The sequence below is a fragment of the Notechis scutatus genome, chromosome 4 (genome assembly GCF_049901735.1).
Source record: "Notechis scutatus isolate UNSWTSFEM ecotype Mainland chromosome 4, rNotScu1.2, whole genome shotgun sequence".
NCBI classification, from domain to species: Eukaryota; Metazoa; Chordata; class Lepidosauria; order Squamata; family Elapidae; genus Notechis; species Notechis scutatus.
In genome coordinates, this window is record NC_142012.1 from 43389230 (window position 1) to 43404289 (window position 15060).

The 15060-nt window shown below is 32.4% G+C and overlaps 1 protein-coding gene across 27 annotated transcripts in view; it reads right to left on the reverse strand.

Moving 5' to 3' along the window:
* The window catches only part of TENM3 (teneurin transmembrane protein 3), a 708976-nt gene that overhangs the window by 68900 nt on the left and 625016 nt on the right, over positions 1-15060 (reverse strand). For all 27 annotated transcript variants that reach the window (XM_087963269.1, XM_087963268.1, XM_026667191.2 and 24 more), the window contains 2 exons: positions 10458-10658; positions 7154-7339 (listed from right to left, as the gene is read on the reverse strand). In XM_087963269.1, the coding sequence (XP_087819395.1) occupies positions 7154-7339; positions 10458-10658 (387 nt within the window). The remainder of the gene's footprint in view (positions 1-7153; positions 7340-10457; positions 10659-15060) is intronic.

The window sequence follows — 15060 nt, forward strand, 5'->3', positions numbered from 1 at the left end:
AGTTTGTGTTTGGATGTTTTATCCTTGATATGGACAAGCTTCTGCCTCAGTGTATTCTTGGGTTTAAAGAGTGCATGTATGTTCTGAGCTTCTCTCCTACTCTCTGAAAGAGTGCTAATGACCAGATGACTGCAAGGAATATAAATCCTTCTATTCCCCACCATTTAGTTAGAACTGAAGAAACTGCTTGGATGAGAACGAAAACATCTTCAAGAAAACAAAAACAAAGGAAGTCCAGTTGCCTCTTTAAAAAGCACCTTTGAGACAACCATCACCTGGATGACTGAGTCTCCATAGACATATGGTACTGAAAAATAAGCTAGAGTGACTTGATGTAGAGCTATGTGAAGAGCTTGTGATGTTTCAATAACAATCAGTTCCAAAGTGATAATTTATTAGCAGACTGTTGCAAATGTACTCTATTACATATATTAAGTCATAGATAAGCTTTAAAGGAATTTTGCTGCTGCAGAGCAACTTAACTCTTGTGCCATCCAATATATTTGAAATCAATCCAGATTTAGAAAAGTGCTATTTTTGATTTATTTTACTTGTTATAATTAAAATATAGATATGAATTTCCAGTTTTGTACTGATATACCATCAATTGCATCAATTCATGAAACTGGAATACCATAACTCAAATGAGTTAAGTGATTTAGCATTAAAAAAACAATTCTTAAACACTGATTAAAATATTTGTCTATTGATATTATATAACAACAATCTACGGTGGATATAGAAAGTGTGCACACCTGTTAAAATGTCAGATTTTTGAGATATTTAAAAAATTAGATCAATATAAATTACTTCAGAATTCTCTCCACCTTTAATATAACATATACAGTGCGTTCAGATCCTCTTCATTTTTGTCAATTTTGCAATGCTGCAGCCTGATTCTATAGATATTGAAATTCATTTTGTTTCTCATTAATCTCTTGTGCCTCCTTTCTCTGGATCGTTGCTGACATGTTCCTATACCTTGATTGGAGTCCACCTCTCTTACTAAGGCACTTCTCCCGATTGCTCAGTTTGACTGGGTAACCAGCTCTTGGAAGAATCCTGGTTGTGCAAAACTTCTTCTATTTGAAAATTTTGGAGGCCACTGTGCTGTTAGGAACCAACCTTCAGTGCAGCAGAAATTTTACTGTAGCCTTTTCAGATCTGTGCCTTGCAATAATCCTGTCTCTGAGCTCTGCAGGCAGTTTCTTCAATCTCATGGCTTTTGCTCTGCTACAATATTTGTTGTCAGCTGTGACACCTTTATAGAGAGGTGTGTGCCTTTCCAAATTATGTCCAATTAATTTGGTTTACCAAAGGTGGACTCCAATCAAGGTGTAGGAATATATCAGAAACAATAAAGAGAAATGAGAGGCACCTGAATTAAATTTCAAATGTTGTTGCAAAGGGTCTGAATACTTATGCCAATATGATATTTCAATTTTTTTATTTTTAATAAATTTACAGACATTTCTAAAATTCTTTGTCATTATGGGTATCTAGAGTAGATGAATGAGAAAAAAATTAATTTCAACAACTGTAGAATCAGGCTGTAGCATAACAAAATTGACAAAAGTAAAGGGGGTCTGAATACTTTCAGAACACACTGTAAACTGCACAATTCAGATTGAAAAACAAATTGAAGTAGTTCAATAAAAGTTAGTTGCAATTACTCTGCAATTCAGAAATTGAAATATTAAATATTAGGGTCATGTTATTGTCACATTATATTTTGGGCTAAAATATATAGGATTGTTAATATGACTTTATAATTGATAATTGTTCATTAAAGATACATATGTTCTTCTTGGTGATCAATCCAACAATATCATAATATATCATAATATACTGTCAAATATAAAGAATTTTGGATATTCGCATTTAGAGGATGGCTAACAGAATTACTGTCTCTAACATTGCAAAAATAAACCTACACTTAATTTGCAGCAAGGGTTTCCTTATATGCTAAATTAGTCTTAACCTGATGGTAGTGGGAGAGGCAAATAGAGAAGTTAAAGCAATTTGATTATATATTTTACAGTTTATTTATAATATATTTTTCCAGGCCATTTCTCTACTTTTCCCCTTTCTTTTTTATTAAATTATATTGTTAACATGGTTTTATCTCTATATATGTGAATTATTTTAGTATTATATAAAAAGATAGCTGTCTTATCACAATACCATTTAATATCAAAGGTGCCGTATGAACATGATAAAGAAAAATAAGATTTTTTCAAAATAACATGGAGTAGGAGTATAAATGAAGAATGTAATTCAAATAGAGTAGCTTCTATGAATATGACCTTCTACTGTAATTTGTGTGCATGTTAAATCATTAATTAGATGACTGCATACCATAATATGATTGCACACATATTTTATGTTCAGTTCAGTTAAACTATCTCATAACCTGAGTGTAAATTGGCATAGAGACAATTTGTTTCCCTTAATTGTAATCACTATCATTATACTATGAATTCAGTTCATATAATATCTTCTGTTTCTTATGCAATACTTAGTATTTTCAAATTTCAGATTATGTTTCTATTTGCCCAGACCTTCTCTTTTATTATAAAAATGCTTTCCTTTTATGAACTAGTCCAAGTTCCATGCTGACAGTTCTTTATTTTTTCCTAGAGAATGCCTACTCATCATTTTGTAATTCTGCAGCAGTAAGAATAATTCTGAATTTGAACCTACAATTGTAATAGATTGCATTTTTTTCTTGCATACCTTGTAGAATGCAAGACCAGCTGTATTTTTAAACATTCTGTCTTTTCATATATATCAATTTCCTTGTAGTAACATACTCACAGCATGCCTGCAATTTTCAATCTCAAGAATTGTTTTCTTACCATGTGTGTAAAGTTTTATATTGTCAGTTTGTAACTGGTAACCACACTATTATTCTTGGAATTTCAGGAAGTAGTTTTGTTAAGAATCACTTGGCATGTATTTGATAGTTGAAGTGTTCCAAGGTCATGTGATCACCTTTTCTGACCTTCTGAATAGCAAAGTCAATGGGAAAGCCTGATTCACTTAACAATCATGTTAGTAACATAACAACCACAGTGATTCAATTAACAACTGTGGCAAGAAAGGTTGTAAAATTCACTTAACAAATTCTCACTTAGCAACAGAAATTTTGGGCTTAATTGTGGTCGTTAGTCAAGGACTATCTGTACATTGCAAGCATATTCTATCAATGGATAATCTTCTGTTTTCATACATAATTTCAAACTTCTATTAAAGTGTGACACCTTGAAGCTTTACATTCTAGCAAGCATTAGTGTTAGTTCAGTTTCAATGTCTGATAATCAGTTCTAGATGGACAAGCCAACTGGTGGTTTTGAACTGACCTTATAGATAGATATGGGCCTATGTTTCAAATTGAAAACATCACTAAAACACTGAAATTCTTCATCCTTAAATTTCCTTATATTTAAGCCACAAGCATTTATCTTGCTTGTTTTTAACTTTTTATATGGAACGATTTCACAGTTGAAGAAATAGATTAATAAACACAAAAAACACTAGCAAGATTGTTATATTTTATCCTGCTAAACAATTTATTTTAATACAAAAATTCCCTCATCAATACTCTTAATGCTTCTGATGTGCATCTGATATAGCCAAATTTAAGTAATTTCTGATATTAAGTTTATATTATATCCATTTCCAAATCTCAAAACAGAATTGGAAAAAATATGATCATAACAGAAATAGAAATAAAGAAGACTATGTATTACACAATTGTAGATTCTTTAATATATTCTTAAACTTGAATGAGATGTGAAACTGACATATAAAAATGGTACTGTTTGCCCTGATCATAACTTTTGCTAATCATTTCTATATGTATAGTCTATGGGCATAATACAGAAAGAAACCTTTTTTCTGGACAATGAGCAGAAAAAATATGGAGATCATGCATTCAGGCCTTCACTATTTTAGAATCTGAAAAATGTAGCATCCCTAAAAGAAGGCAATTCACTGAGCATGTATTTATCACAAACAAAAGAATTGTGCTTCATGACTAGAAAGTCCTCTTCTGTAGCCAAAACCTCTTATTGTTTACTGTATAAGTGTATCTTATACCTTACACCTCGCTAAATACAATTCTTTAAAGTGCATGTTGATTTTTATACTCTGAAACAATGAATAACAAATATGCTCCATTTGTTCAATTATATCTTTCATGTGGGTCAGGCCTAGACTTTTGCTAATAGGTATTTGAAAATAAGCTTGAAAGGACCCAACAGCTCAAAGAAAGGATTCATGAATACAATTGCAACAGTAATAATGGCCTTGTATTGTCACCATTACCAGTGCCTTGTGATCTGCTGCTTTCTCAAGTGATGTACCAAACTTAGCAGTAAGAACATGGTGCCATTTTGTTTCTCTTTTCTTCACTTTGGTTCACCCTGCTCCATCTCCCCCACAAATAACTATCCTTTTAAAAAAATAAGCAGTACTGTGGATATGTTTCATTGAACAATGGGTAAGCATGTTCCCAATGCTGGAAAGGAAGCACGGATGCTCCATGATCATATTAATTTGTGTGAATGCTTTAACCATGCACAATGCAACAATACATATTGTGCTATTAAACTGCAAATTGCGGTACAAAGTGAGAACTTCTATTTCTTTTTAATGTTTAATTTCCTTTCTGCCTCATTTTCAATTAGATGCTCTGTTTGTATGCAGGATGCCACATATTACCAAGCCCCTCAAATCCCATGTCTCCAATTTAAGGAAAGGTAGTCCTTGGAGGTGTTCCCCACTAATGTGCCTTAAACATCAAGTTGTTTATTGAGCTACACTGATTTTCATGTATATGCAGGCAATTCAAATGGTAATCTGGCCATAGGGAAATCCTAATTCCTTTAAACTACAAAAGAGCAGCTATTTGTTTTCATTCCAGTTCTTTATTGCATTGGGAAGCAAGATCATTACTGATCACAAAGACATGCTTTGTTCAGAAAAAAAAAATGCAGGCATGCCAGTCAGCATGCCTCTATTCTGTGCTAAGCTTCCTGGAATGTTTGGTAGCCATTCGGTTTAAAAAATTGAAAATGAAATGCTAACAGCTGGGAATTAGCTGTTAAACAGTATTAAAATAAACTGATGCGTTTGAAGTCTGGGCAGAATTCCAGTCTTACACTTTGCCAGCCACCATGACTATAGTCAGTGCGTCCAAGTTCCACTGATGCATGCATTGTACAGTATTTTGTGCATTCTGTTATTTGGTTTATGAAGTGTCTCCAATTGCAAATTGTACATACATATATCTATCTATCTATCTTTATCTATCTATCTATACATATATATATATATATATATCTTTTTATTTAGGTTATAATTATCAGTTTTACCAGCCTTTATCAGAAATAAAATACAATACAACAATTCTCAGGTTTATTTATAAATTTATGCCAAAATTTTAAGAGTCAGATGTTATTTTTTGTTTTACTGGTGTTTTATTCTGTGCAGTTTTATTTTTCTTTATGTGTACCACCATACTGATCAAAATGGTTCCTTTTCTTAGCAGATATATTTTGTATCCAATTGATTCCATCTTTGCTTTTCTATCAATTCTTTATTTTATGTGATTGCTACCAATAGATTCACAGCAGCACAGGTGCACTGATGATATTAAATCATGAAACATGTATTTTTAAAAATAAAATTGGATCTGAAATATCCAAAACATGATAATATATTTTGTGTGAATATCTCTGCATTTTGCAGAATTTATAACCCACAATTAACTAGCTGATTTTATATAATGTTGGGAATTATAAACTTATAGAAATGGAGAAGTACAGTCATATACTATTGCCATACTAGATAATTTGTGCAAATAACAGAAGCCCAAGCCAAGCTATTGTGATATCTACAACATTGTAACAATTGTTTTATTATCAAAAACTTTTATGTTGCAAAAGCAGCAGTGTAATAATTACAAGCACGTAGAATAAATAGATGAAAATCATAAGGCTACTTTTACAGTGTATTCTGTCAAAAGCATTGGAAAAATTTGTACAAGAGCAGATAATCCATTAAAACAACTATAAACCAGCAGTGTGCTACTAAGGTTCGTGCGGCCAACTGATAAATTATAATCTATGTCACATAGATTTATAAAAGAAAGACATATGGAGAAAATGTGAAGAATTGCTGTGGAATTTTTTTCACTGATGTTTTATATGATGGTTAATGACAGATCAGAGATCAAAGTTTTATTTAGGCACAGACTAGCTTTTAGAATGAAATATTACATGAATTCTAGAGAAGAGTACTTTTTATATTGTGTTACTAATCAAAGGCAACTTTCCTTTATACCAGGATGTAAAACACAGGATAGACTGTCTACTATTGACCTCACCCCTTTCCTAAGAGGTCTGTAGGGCGTGCATAAAGCGCACCAACGTGCCTACCGTCCCTGTCCTATTGTTTCTCTTATTCTTTTATTTTTCTTATATGTACCCATTTCATATATTCACAACTATGTATACACTTGTACTTATTATTTTGTAAACAATTGACAAATCAAATAAATAAATAAATAAATAAATAAAATAAATATCTACTCCTAAAAACAGCTTTCAATGAAAGTGGTGAAAGCCAGCACATTTTCAATTTTTCAGTACTGAAATAGATAGCTATGTGGAAATCCTACATAATCCATTATGCTAGCTAACAAAACATAACAAAAACAATGTCAGACTGCTAGCCTATTTTGCAGCCAAGTTTCATATAGTATTTTTTCTTCTCCTTTTTTATAACATTAATATTAGGTATTCTATTATTGGCTAAAAATTAGAAAAAAGCCAGTGAACATTAACTCATTTAGCTAGAGATTTAAGAGTCCAAGCAGTAAAAGCAAATTTTCTCTAATGTTATCTTCTGAATCTAAACAGAAAATTTAGTAAATGTGAAATGAAATTCTTCCCCTTCCTGTCTGGGACAAGCTATTTACAAAGGCTATTTACATTATATACTTGCTTTCTTTTTTATTTTTAAAAAGTATATTTCTTTATAAAGATGTAAATGAAAATATTATGTTGAAGAAATAAGTTCAATAAACAATATTCTGTTTCAGAAAGACTCACACTTTTTAAGTTCAGTACTGAGAATTCTAACATACCAATTGTGCAGTGCTCGCCATTCCAGCCTTGGCTGCATTCACACTTCCCATCTTTACAAGTTCCATGTTCAGCACACCGAGGATGGCATGCTCTTTGATTACAAGATGCTCCAGCCCAACCTTCTTCACATCGACATGTTCCACCCATGCAGACACCGTGAGCACCGCAGTCAACGGAGCAGATTTCTGAGACAGGAATAAAGAATGTGGTAGATGAAAAGAGAAGGAAGAAGGAAAAAAACACAATAATTAGTTAAACTCCAACATCCAGCTATATGAATTCTTTGAAAATTAAATTAAGCAATTTATTTCAAGTGATTCAAGTATGATATTTTTCCTAACACATGATTATTTATTCAGCAAATCTAGTGATATCTCTCTCTACTGATTTCTTCAGTTAGCTTAGAGTTCTTTGCAATATGTGACCATTTTTTTAAAAATCACATATAATTAGGAGTCTGAAATTATACACTTGTAGTGTTTTAACTTTGAAGTATTTTAAAAAACATATCTTTGCATTATAATCCCATTTTTCAGAATATATAACACTGTTGTAGATTAGTTTTTGTAGATTGTTTTCAGTAAACAGTTCTCCTTAGAGCTGATCGGATCATCCAGTGTTACATATTCTGAAAAATGGGATTATAATGCAAAGATGTTTTTAAAATACTTCAAAGTTAAAACACTACAATGTTAATATTCGACTTTAAATACAATACAATTTCAATTCATCAGATTTTAGAATCATACAAATCTTTTGCTTAAATTCAGCTGACTCAGGCACTTTTGAGAGTATCAATATCAATGGTAAATTCCACAGTCATTTTTCTTCAGATAAGGTGGCTTCCTGACTCTCGTGTTATTTTTAAAAAGAACAATGGTTGTATTTTTTTAAGTAAATGCATGGCATTTAGAATCTCAAAAATGTTAAGTATGAAGGCTTTGTATAAGCAATATACAGAGTGGCAAAATAATGTTTCAGAGATGTATCTTCTGGTCATTTAAAAAAACCACTAACATCCTATACTGTATCATTGTGGCAAGACTGTGTTTTTCTATGGGGGTGGCTATCTGAGATTGGCATGAATACAGCAAACTTTCTCTTGATTACAGTTGTTAAGTTGTGGTTTTTCTTGGCATTTTTGTATGCTGAAATTTCATTTATTTTAGGCCTTATTACAATTACTGATCAATAGAACCATTTTGAATAATGAAGTCGTAGTCGTACAATGTTAATGATCTTTCTATTGTGTATGATAAATATTTGTCATTTGAAAATTTGCTTTTGAGGACAAACAATTTTATGTCTTAAGTGGAAAGAAAGAAGCCTATGCAAGGATGATTAACTTAAATTTCACTATGAATCAGGAAAATACAACTAACTGCTTTAACAATAAAGGGTACATAATTATATTATTCTGTAAAACATAAAAAGTGCTTGGTTTTTCCTTTTTCTTTTGTTTCCATGAAAAATACAATCTAACATAACTGAAGGACACAGTTGAAGTCTCCTGGAACAATTTCCTGTTTATAAACCAGAACACTAATCCCAAAAAGAAATTATTTGTGATTGATATTGAGGTGTAAAAAAATATAAAAGTCTGAAAAAGATTCATTCACCTTGACTACTTTATCTATTTCAAAGAACTATAGAACATCAAAGTACAATTAAGTATGTTGACAGTATATGTGTCAGAATGAATATTGACCTGCAAAGATTTCCTCCTATCATGTTTTATGTTATGAATTGGATTTTTTTTATTATAAGATGTTTGGATAGATTACCCTCATTTTCCAAAGACTTGCCTTTTCTCCTCAGTCTAATCAATTTTTCATTAAAGAGAAGGTGTTTATCAGCTTTTAGCAGATCTGCTTTAAAGCAAGGTGTGCCAGTCTCTGTAATGAGCTTATTAATTAGGGTTAATTTAGAAAAAACTGGAATTGGAGAGCTAATTAATGGACAACTACTAAGAAAAAGAGACCAAAACAGCTTATAGTTTTTGCTTTGGAGATAACAATTTTTCTAAACTGAAACATCTTCATTTGATTGGATGCAACTAATTTCAAATATAACATATTCACAACATTCCATTAATTTCAACAGTAGTTTAGTTTCCTAGTTGATGAAATATGATCAAATACTAGTTTCCAAGTTAATTTTTAGATTAAGAATGCTTGGGATAAAACTGAGGTTTGATTAAATTTGAAACAAAAATACAAGTAGGTATTGCGTCCCTACTGTTAACAGGGAATGCTATAAGTGAAATGGATATGACTAAGACTGGTAACCTAAACTATTTTTTATCTTTCTAAAAAAAAAAAAAAAAAGTAAAATCCTTGATAAATTTAAGTCATGACAGGTGGCAAGATCAATATTTATTGACCCATCTGGTAATGACTATGGAATATGAAAATTTTTGACTTGGAATGCCATGAATGTAAAATTTTAAAGGGCATACATTAACAAGTCACTATCAATGAAAAGAAAATATGTATCTGTGACACTACGAAAAAAGAGAAAAGATATAATAGATCTGAATGAAGGTGATCTGATCATGTGGAGTAGAACTGATGAACACATACATGGAAAGTTGAATCAAGATCATATGGTGCCTTCTGTGCTTACTGTTTTCTTTCAGAACTTCCCGAAACAAAGCATTTAGTCAAAACATATATTCATATTTCTACAGTTCCCATATATTTTCTGACAGCCTAAATATCCCTCAAGTTGTCTTTGAAATATATAAAATTAGGTTTTCATAGGCTTTTGTTTGAATTTCTGCCAATTTTATCATACGAAAGGGAACCTAGAAAATTTTCTTCAGTTCCTGCACATTGACTTTAGTTGGTGGCACTGACAAGGAGAATAGCTTATGCTAAGATAACACCAATTCAGTTGATGCTATTGATGATTTAGCATATATACAAAATACTGTTAATAGTTAAATATTTTAAACATTTGGCCATTGATACAATACTATTTTGGCAGCTGTACTCACAGAAATTTTCAGATGATCTGAAATGGGCGTACTAGAGATTGTATATTACAAGTTAAAACTAACAACTAATGCTAACTGTAAATAAGTTAACTATAGTTGTTGATACAAGAAACTGTGTTTATGGAAAATAAAAACTTTCTTATAAGTCTTGCCAATGTTGACATTGATGGTAAGCTTTAGTGGAATTTATAAATTAATCAGTTTATGATGGTAAGCTTTAGTGGAATTTATAAATTAATCAAATCAGCAGAATCTTGGAAGTTTTTAATATTATTAGCACAAAATAATTTCCCCCAAATTCTTACCATTAGAGCAATCAGGACCAGTCCAATTAGGATCACAATTACAAGTGCCACTTTCTTGCAGGTACGTGCCATGGCCAGAGCATTGGTCTGGACACATTGTCTTCAGTATTTCACAGTTGTTACCGCCCCAACCTGGATTACAATGACATTCTCCATGGATACATACACCATGATTTGAACAGACTGGATCTAAACAATCAGCTGAAAAAAAAAAAGTTTGGCATCTGTAAGTTTCACTATTTTTTGCCAGGCTATATTCCTCATATTACACATAGAATAGACTAAAAAAATGAATAATGAATCTTATTAGGTACTGAAAAATGAAAAAGGGAACCCAAATTCATCCTCAGAGATAACATCAGGGTAACATAATGCAAAGCTATATGTTCTAAGAACTAGGAGGCCTGGAAAAAGACAAATGTATCTCTGTCATGGAACATATAACAGGACAGAGAGTTACATAGGCAAGATGGTCAATAAATAAAACCTTTAAATAAATAAAACAGAAACAGTAGGTAATAGTATTAAATTAAACTTGTCCTCCCTAATTCTCTTTCATGTCCCCATTACATGTTTAATTTCCTGATATCCATAAAAATCTATGCCTAAAGAGTGAAGTACAATTTAGATAGTAGCTGATTCTGATTTTTTTGTGCTAAAACTCATCTACAGAGGGAAAGCATCTTCCAGTTGAATAATTCTTCGATGATAGAAAGGCTCAGGAGAAATACATTTAAGAAAGAAAATGGATGTAAAGAAAGGAAGGCTTTAAAAACTCTCCATACATAAAGCGATACAAAGTCAGATTTGTAAAGAACATATTTATTTTGGAATTAAAAATTGGCCAGTACAGGTAATCTTTGTTTAGCGACTACAACTGGGACATAAAATGAATGCCTAAGCAAATTGACCATGACTGTGCTTACTGGTCTGAAACTAAATATCCTGCTTTAGATATGTATTTCCTATTGTGTACCTGCTTAGTGTCTGTAATGGTGATCATGTTACTGAGGGACCTCACTGTCATATCTTTGGATAGTTACTAAATAACTATCAAGTACTACCTGTAAAGGTAGCTTGATACTAATTATCATTCTTTTCTGATATCACTGATTTCTAATAAAAAGGATTGTTACTGTAAGTTTCAATTTCTGCAATTTTACCTTCGCAAATTAAATAAATGTATATTTAACAATGTTCTAAATTGGTGTGTTTCATCAGTGTTATATTTTCTATCATTTGGGGAGGTGAGATGCTCATGAACTAAGGAAAATGATTGCTAAAGTACGCATTATGTAATTTAGAAACAAAAACAGCTCATCTTATAAAATGTGCAAAAACAAATAGGATAGCAAATCCCTGTCCATATTAGTACTGTGGTTAATAACCATTGGTTATGTCCATCTGACCTTTCACCTTATATTAATCTGGCAAGTAAAACATTAAGCACCCTAAGTTATATCAAAAGAACCACTTTTTGAATTATTATCAGATTTGCTTTATCGTTTTAGTTATATTAATTAACCAGCCATTTTTGCTTATCATGACACTTTTACAGTTCTGAGTTAACTGATATCAGTTATGCACCCCAGCAAAGCCCTGTCAGGAATGTTTTAGAATTGAATCTGCAAAAATATTTATTTCGTGTATTTTATTTATTTGCTAATCAGAGGTATGTATGTATGTATGTATGTATGTATGCATGCATGCAATGTATCTATCTATCTATCTATCTATCTATCTATCTATCTATCTATCTATCTATCTATCTATCTATCTATCTATCTGAAATATTGTCTACATTAAATTAAAAATAATGAAAAACACATAACTATATAGGAAATTTAAAAAAAATTGTTTGAGTACAGAACTGTTAATACACTACATATAAGTGATGCTGCAGCTGCCCTCTTGTAGTGCCTGGAAGCTGTGGAGGCCTGGATGGGGGACAACAGGCTGACTGAACCCTGGTAAGACCAAATAGCTTTGGGTACGTGGGGCTCCAGGATCTGGGGCTTTGTCATCTTTGACTCTGGATGGGTAGCACTGCCAAGAAAGACTCAGTCTGCAATTTGGAGGTTCTCCTGGACTTGCGACTCCTGTTTGAGGAACAGGTGGCAGTTGTGGCTAGGGGAGCCTTTGCACAACTTTGTGTTGTATGCCAGTTGCAGCTTCCTGGATCAGGATTCCCTGCATTCAGTCATTCAGTGCCTAGTCATCTCATGTCTGAACTATTGTAATGGGCTCTAAGAGCATTCCGAAGCTACAGCTGGTATAGACTGCAGCAGCATGGGTAGTTTGGACCCAAGAATAGCCCCTGTAACACCACAGCTCTGTGAGTTGCATTGGTTACCAGGTACACTGCTTCCAGGAGCAATTCAATGTGTTGCTATCATCTTTAAAGCCCTTCATGGCATGAGTCCAGGTTACTTGAGGGACTGTCTCACCCCGCTGGCATTGGCCCATACCACTTGTGCCGGCAGAGGAAGCATGTTTAAGGTTCTGTCAAACTGATTATTCTGGCTGGCAGGGTCCTGAAGGAGGGTTTTCTCTGCTGTTGCTCCTGCCCTCTAGAACATCTTGCAACCTCTACAACCTCTGCTTACCTGTCAACCCTTTTGCAGATAGGCATGTCATGAAGGCTGTAGGTAGTTGTAGGCAACTCTTAATCAGCCTTAAGACTACATAGTACTGAGTGGTAAATTTACATTCTGCACCTGCAATATCTGAAGCAACAAATATGGCAAGGCTCTGAAGCAGATATTAGAGTGAATCACAGTGTGTAACACACTCAGTTCCTTTTTCACTGCTTGGGATTAGGCAGCACAAATATTTTAGGATGCTCTGAGACCATACTGGGCAATTTTCTGAGTCCTTGGATGGTGCAGAGAAGACAATGTCCACCTCCCATAAAATATCTAATAGATTCTGGGAACAAGGAAAAATGAGCCTGACAGTTACCAAAAGGATTCCTGAGAGGGGAAAATATGAGAAATGACTAATTTATTCTGTGTTAATTATGCTAGACATAGGTTGAGGTAGAAAACTATTTTGGTAGGCTTTCAAGTTCTTTTATAATTCCATACTAGCAATAAAGGTATTTCTGGAAATTCAAGTGGTTCTTTTTTGCTGAATTTGCCTTGAAGAGCTTGATAACATCAAAAGAGAGAACCTTGTTTCTGCAATATTGATTTTGAATTTTTAAAAAAGGGCACTTTAAAGCTATTATGCTGAAAACTAGATAACTTGTGACATGTCCCAATGAGTAATTTTCCAGCTGAAGGAAATATATGAATAAGTGTATAGACAAGTTAAATGCAATATAACGCATAAAAACAGAAAATACTGTCAAACTCAGTGCTGTGTCACTTTGGAAATAAATCAAAAGGTGGTAGGCTGCGCCTAGTTACATGGTATGATTCTATGAACTTCAGAAGATTCTGAACAGGAATCTGCACTGACTCATAATCTATCAAATAATCAGAAAACCCTACTTATTTTTTACAATTCCCAAATACTGAATTAATACCTGTTACATCTTCCATTTATATTTTTCTTCAGTTTTCTAACAAGATTAAATTTCAGTTTTGGACACACCAGTTTTTACTTTTAGACCCCAGTTGTGGCATGCTATTTTTAATACCCTCTTATCCATTGCTTATTCTTTAAGCATCTCTGAATATGAAGAGAACAATGCAATTATTTAATTTATACTGTTTATTACAAATGTTTTGTTAGATATTTATTTTGTCTGTTGTGTAAATTAATATTCTTCATGGAATGGAGGAAGGTTGCTTGTTGCTTTCCTTTTCCAAATAACACAATACTTCTTTGCCAATGTTATGGAGAATTTGGCTATGTGTAGGCAAAAAGAAAAAAGAAAGAAAAAAGAAAGAAAGAAAGAAATATAAAAATACAAGAGAAATTAATCCAACCTAGAAATGTACTTGTCCGATCCAAAAAAGCAGGCAGGCTACAGGTTGACCCACAGCCTATTTAGGAAATAAATGAGTTGCACAGCTCTATCTTTCTTAATTCCCTTTAATGTGCTTTAGATGATGAGATTTAATTTAGCAATTTGACTCAATAAAACGTTACACTTGTAGGGTCAATGGTCTGAAAATTTAATTCCAGAGACTTAATTGTATTACTTTGTGTGTGCTGATCAATAAAATCAATTTGATTGAGAGTGGAAAGTTGTGCTTTCTCTGTCTAAATAAATCCCGCAAAAATGACCACACTTTTTTTTTTCCAGTAGAAAGAGTTTTGTAATTATTCAGTTGATAGAATGCAAGGTTTATACAACTGTAGTGTTAATACTAGTTACATCAGTCATTTCAGTTGTTCAGTTAATAAAGATTATAAAATATTTTTTAAAAAATCTGTATTTTATCAAGAATTTAATTTTTTCTACTTTCAGTGCTCTTAAAACAGATTAGCTTGCACTTATAGATCAATAAAGCAATTAAAGTTCACTATTCTAGAATATATATCCTAAGTTCTGTATTTAACTTGCTTGAAAGATTATATGTATGAATGAAATACTTATTTCTGTTGAAATTAAAACATCATGGTATCTACTTAATGTTATGTTTAGATCAAT